Source organism: Trichechus manatus, unplaced genomic scaffold, assembly GCF_000243295.1.
Source record: "Trichechus manatus latirostris isolate Lorelei unplaced genomic scaffold, TriManLat1.0 scaffold00046, whole genome shotgun sequence".
Taxonomy (NCBI): domain Eukaryota; kingdom Metazoa; phylum Chordata; class Mammalia; order Sirenia; family Trichechidae; genus Trichechus; species Trichechus manatus.
Window position 1 is genome coordinate 14,225,176 of NW_004443982.1, and position 6,053 is coordinate 14,231,228.

A 6,053-nucleotide genomic window follows, 5' to 3' on the forward strand; every position below is an offset into this window, starting at 1 on the left:
TAAACAATTGGACAATGTTGGTATTTTGTTGGTTGTGGTAATAATTCCACTTGTGGAAGGTTCTGGATCATCTAGATTATCCCTAGGAATGGGGATGGCATTTCTAGTCAGAAAATTAGTGAGAGTTGTCTGTATGGTCCTTTTCTTTTTTTTTTCCATATATTTCGTGGTAACATCTCACTGCTTCCCAAATCTGCCTGTTGACCTTAGCAAGGCGGTCAGCGTTTGGGTCCATGTTTTCAAGCAGCTGAAGCCCCTGATTTAGTTTAGAAAAAAACTCCACCTAATCCTTTCACTGTAAAATTTTTTGACTTGTCTCCTTCCTCTTCCTCATTTCTTTCTTTCTTCTTCAACATTTGTTTCTTCAAAATCCATTAAGTCCTGATCTGTCAGTTGCCCTTCTTCATGATCTGTTCCACATCAGTGATACCAGGTTCTAAATTCAGCTTTCTTGCCATATGGATGATTTTTCCACCCATCTCTTCCATCAGATTATCCTGATCAAATACTTGGAGCATGTTCACATAACTCAGCAGTTTTTTCATATCCTCTGTGTGCACTTTCCTGTAACTTCCTCCCAGGAAGATGCAGTGTTCCAGATACACTGATGATTGTTAAATGCAGTTTGTCACAACTCAAATGCGTTGTTGTAAGTTGGAGACTACCTGTATATTAAAATCATTCTTAGATTTTTTTGTCAGACTTCCTAGATAAATTAAAGTTAGCTACCTAATATAGGGGGCCCTGGTGGCACAGTGGTTAAGAGCTGGGCTGCCAACCGAAAGGTCAGCAGTTCAAATCCACCAGCTGTTCCTTGGAAACCCTATGGGGCAGCTTTACTCTGTGCTATAGGGTCACTATGAGAATTCACTCGATGGCAACGGGTAGGTAGGTAGGTACCCGGTATAGAGGTACCATAATAAATTTATTTTTAGCTTTCTGACAAACCAAATTGAAAATATTTTTACAGTAATTTTTATATGTGCACATCTATGGGGGTTTGCCCATTCCATGAAATTTCACTTCTGAGAAGAATCTAACAATTGTGTTTCTATATATCCTCATGATTTTCCTGGCGTCTCACTTCAGTTTTAGCCTCCTGCATTTGGTTATCCTGTTTCACCAGGTTCTCCTCTCCCCCATTTTTTCTTTTGAAACTTAAAGACAAAACCGGATTTTCACTGAAGTTAGCGCTTAATGACAGCCCTGGCAGCTAAGCAAATGGAAAGGCTGAAGAATTCTGTAAGACACATCCAGCCATGTGTCTTCTCTCTCTTGGAGTAAGCTGATAATCATCCTTCTGTATAACATTGATCAAAGGTTTATTTAGGGGTAGAACATTTTGTACCATACGTTAAGTTTTCCTATGGCCAAAAAAAAAAAAAAAAAAAAGCCTTTTATTCATCTGTGTCAATTGTTCATGTAATTGAGAAATTAAAGTTTGTAAACAAAGTCTTTGTATACTGTTAAGCATCATTCAAAGAATAGATTTTGTTATAAATACTAATAAAATGTTTATTCCAAGCTTATTTATCAGAAAGCGTACAATTCACTTCAGTGTTTTTGGAAATGTAGGCACCGAGTCTAATGAGTCTATTTTGACTGAAATGAAGAAGCATAGTATAGTGTTTCTGAAAAGCTTGAGGTTTCTTTTCAATGATTAGTTAATTTGGGGTAATCTTTTATTAGAGATGCTCAAACTTTTAGTGAAACGTTAGATATTGCTAAAGTATACCACAGCCAAGTGTTCAGTTTTTCTAATCTGGTGTTAAATCCCTTGTTATACCATGGGTATTTAAATTGCCTGTTTGGTAGCCCTGAGTTGTGCTTCCGTGATACAATGTCAAACAAAATCCAAAATTCTTTATTCTGATATTGAGCCATATTGCATTAATCTTTCTTTAATTCATAATATAGCAGTCTTCTATTAGTTTTCTGAATTGGTTGTTCAAATCATATTCTGAATAAAGTTCCATACTGAATTTATATAACGTTATGGTATCTTTGTTTTGTGAATGTAGATACATGTGCTTATGTCAGGGATAAAGTCCATCAACTGGATAATTAGAGAATTGTGCATGTTTTGACACTTCTGTTCTCAGCCTGGTTATTATTTAACTAGTGGTCTCATTAGAAATTCTTAGATAATAATCTTTAGCAATGACATGTGTAGCTGAGTGTGTAAATCCACAGCTTATAGAAGTCTGACTAATGGTAAAGTAGTCTGGTTAATGTTTTATCTAAGGAAAAGAGAAAAATATCTCTCATTCTCCAAGAGGTTTTTTTTTTTTTTAAACAGCTTTGTTGAGATATATTCAGCATACTATACAAGTCACTCATTTAAAGTGTGCAATTCAGTGGTTTTTAGTATATTCAGAGACAAGTGCAGCTATCACCACAGTCAATTTTAGAACATTTTCATCACCTCAAAAAGAAACCCCCCACGCTTTAGCTACCAGCCCCCCAGTCCTAAGCAACCACTAATTTACTTTCTGTCTCTATAGATTTGCCTATTCTGAACATTTCATATAAGTGCAATTGCATAATATGTGGCCTTTTGTTTTCCTTTTTTATGACCAAATAATATTTTGTTGTATGGATAATACCATATTTTGTTTATCCATTCATCAGTTGATGAACATTTGAGTTGCTTCTGCCTTTGGCTGTTATGAATAATGCTGCTGTAAACATTTGCGCACAACTTTTCGTGTGGACTTATGTTTTCACTTTTCTTGGGTATTTACCTAGGAGTGGAATTGATGGGTCATATGGTACCTCTGTGTTTAATTATTTGAGGAACTGCCAGATTGTTTTCCAAGTTGATTATACCATTTTATATTCCTATCGGTAATATATGAGGGTTTGGATTTCTCCACATCCATGCCAGCACTTAACTATTATCTGACTTTTTGATTCTAGCCATTCTAGTGAGTGTAAACTGATATCACATTGTAATTTTGATTGCATTTCCCTGATGACTAATGATGTTGAATTTCTTTTCATGTGCTTATTGGCTGTGTATCTTTCTTGGAGAAATGTCTATTCAGGGCTCAGTTAAATTCTAAAGCAGATTATTATTAACCATATTAGCACCTGGTATGTGAGTATTTCAGTAAAAAGAACATGATGATCATTAGGGACCTACATGAATTCACTAATAAGTTACTAAAAACTAAGTTTTTGTCTTTTTAATTGGCTTTCTAAGTCTAAAGAATGTAACTTGAAGCTAGTGTATTTTGAGTTCGGCAGGGTAGTTTAGAGAGTGTTTCTTTACTTACCCATATTTAAGGTGGAGCAATGTGAGCAAGATAAACTGTGGGATCCTAATAAGCTTTGTGCATGTCTTCTTGGAGGGCAGTCTTTGGTGCTCTTTGGTTTGACTTTGGTCTGATAAGCATTTTTATAGTATCCTGTGAAGGGAGACATGGGATGACCTAAATCTGAGTAAAATCCAGTTCAGAAGCTGAGAGAAGCAGGACTCAAAATGGTTTTAATATACTGAAATCTGATTACAGTCCTGCTTTAAGTTCAGGATGGATGTGGGGGACTGTACTTGCTAGAGATTTATGTACGAAAAATCAAGGCCTTTTTGTTGACCTCAAGCTTGCTGTGTGGTAGTAGTGTCATGACTGCTAATAAAAAGTCTTAGTGGCGTTAATAGAAATCCACTATACCAGAGATAGAAGGTAACACTTCTTCTGGGCTGTGCTGTTCTAAGATAAGAAACAATTTTTGGTTCTGTCTTATCTGGTTATTACCTGTCTTTCTTTGGGCAAGTGTCTTAACCTAAGCCTCAATTTTCTCATCTTCAAGATGATACAAATCTTCTGGTTCTATTTCCTAGAGTTGTGGAAGTCAGATAATGAGTGTGGAAATACTGAGAAAATGTAGAGTATTGTGTGTGCATGATGTGGTATTAATTCTGGGTGCCATGTTTTAAGTTGGTCACTGACAGACTGGAGCATTTCTGGGCAGTGAAACAAGGGTGGTAAGTCAGGAATTTACAGATATGAAGACTGAATGAAGTGACTTAGAATGTTTAGCTTGAAGACCAGGAGGGTAGGCTTTGTCTGTTTGAAGTACATGAGAAGAGACTTCAAGTATTGTTCTAAAATAGAACTAGAAGATAAAAGTTTCAAGGAAATAATTTTCAACTCTGATGAGCTCTACTAATTCAGACTTCCTTATGAAATAACATTGAGTAGGGAACTTATGGAAAGGATTTCTGTATTGGGCACGAAGTTGGGCTCTGTCTCGTAATGGACGACATTTATTGAGTGTTTCCTGTGTTCTAGGCACTGTTCTTGGAGCCCTGGTGGCATAAGGGTTAAGAGCTCGGCTGCTAACCAAAAGGTCGGCTGTTCAAATTTACCAGCCGCAAATTGGAAACCCTATGGGGCAGTTCTACTCTGTCCTGTAGGGTCGCTATGAGTCGGAATCAACCCGACAGCAACGGATTTGAGGTTTCTTTGGTTAGGCACTACTGTAAAGTTTTATATGCATTAATTCTTAATGCTCAGAACAGCGTTATGTGGTTGAGTATCGTATCATCTTCATTTTACGTTGAAAAAACTGAGGCACAGATAGCTTAAGTAACTTGCCCAAGGTTCGTGGCTAGTAAGTTGCAGAGTTGAAATTGAGACCAAGGCAATCTGGGTCCAGAGTCGATGCTTTTAACTACTTCATTACCAGCCAACTATTGAAGTCTGTAAGATTAAAAAGCGTTTTATTCTATTTATTTTTCCGAATTTCTGATATTATGTATGTGTAATGTCAGGATGGAAAATGATTGTTTTTAACATCAAATAAAATCGTATTAAATATTTCTTCAAATTACTGGGAAGCTTTAAGAAGTTTTGAAAGATAGAAAATCTGTATTAATCCCCTTGAAGTTTACTTTGGAATGAATAAATGATATATATTTGAAAAGCAGATCATTTTCAAGGAAACTTAATGCATTTACCCTTTCTGCTTTAAAGATGATCTCGAGTTTTTTAGATCAGCAAGCCATCCTGTTTGTGGACACTGCTGATCGCCTGGCCTCGTTAGCTAGAGATGCCCTGGTCCATGCACGCCTGCCTAGTTTTGCCATCCCATATGCCATTGATGTACTGACTACTGGGTCTTACCCACGACTGCCAACCTGCATTAGGGTAAGTGCTTTGCCCCCATGTTCTTAAAAGTTGAAAGCTTAGGCGTTGGATTTCACTGTATTGTTACATAGTTCAGCAAAAAGCTGTTCCATATTTTTAAAACAAGTAGTTCATGTAGTTTACTTATTTCTCTATGGCTAAAATTGTGAGTTTTTAAAAAAGAAATTGAGGCCAGAATGTGAATAGCTATCAAAATGGGTAAATCTTTTTTTGGGAGGGTGGGGGGATGTGCAAATGTGAAATTGTAACTTAGGTTGTTTTAGATGTGAGAATACTACACGCTAGTTGCTTTTTAAAAGTGTTCTTTTATTGTAGTAGTTTACTGAATTCAGTGCTATTGTGATATATTTTATACTTTTTAAGAAGTGGTAGATGGCTTCTAGTGACATTAACTTGGTTTCATAAATGGAGCATGAAGAAAATAGTGTCGTATTACTGTATTAGCTAGGTAACTGATGCAATTATTGACACTCTGTAATGCGCTATAGTAATGGTCACTATTATTGGTTGTAGACTGCAGAAATGAGTGTTGAGTTTCTCTTGGCTAAACTAAGAAAACATTTGTGTAAAGACAGGCACAGGTGAAAATATGCCTCTTTGTACATTATTAAATAATCACTTAAATCTTTTCATAGGATAAAATTATTCCTCCTGATCCAATTACCAAAATTGAGAAACAAGCCACACTTCATCAGCTGAACCAGATTCTTAGACATCGGCTTGTAACCACAGATCTCCCTCCTCAGTTAGCAAATCTTACAGTTGGTATGTACCTGAAATTTATTTCTTTAAGAGTTGACTTGTTAAGGCCTCCACCGGACTGAGTCCAGTACAGCTAGATGGTGCCCGGCTACCACCACTGACTGTTCTGACCAGGATCACAACAGAGGGTTCTGGACA

General features: G+C 36.6%; 1 protein-coding gene across 1 annotated transcript in view; it reads left to right on the forward strand.

The window, feature by feature from the left end:
* Positions 1 to 6,053, forward strand: part of MED14 (mediator complex subunit 14) — an 83,128-nt gene that overhangs the window by 21,701 nt on the left and 55,374 nt on the right. Inside the window, exons 4-5 of the mRNA XM_004376929.2 lie at positions 4,980 to 5,153; positions 5,789 to 5,918. Coding sequence (XP_004376986.1) covers positions 4,980 to 5,153; positions 5,789 to 5,918 — 304 coding nt within the window. The remainder of the gene's footprint in view (positions 1 to 4,979; positions 5,154 to 5,788; positions 5,919 to 6,053) is intronic.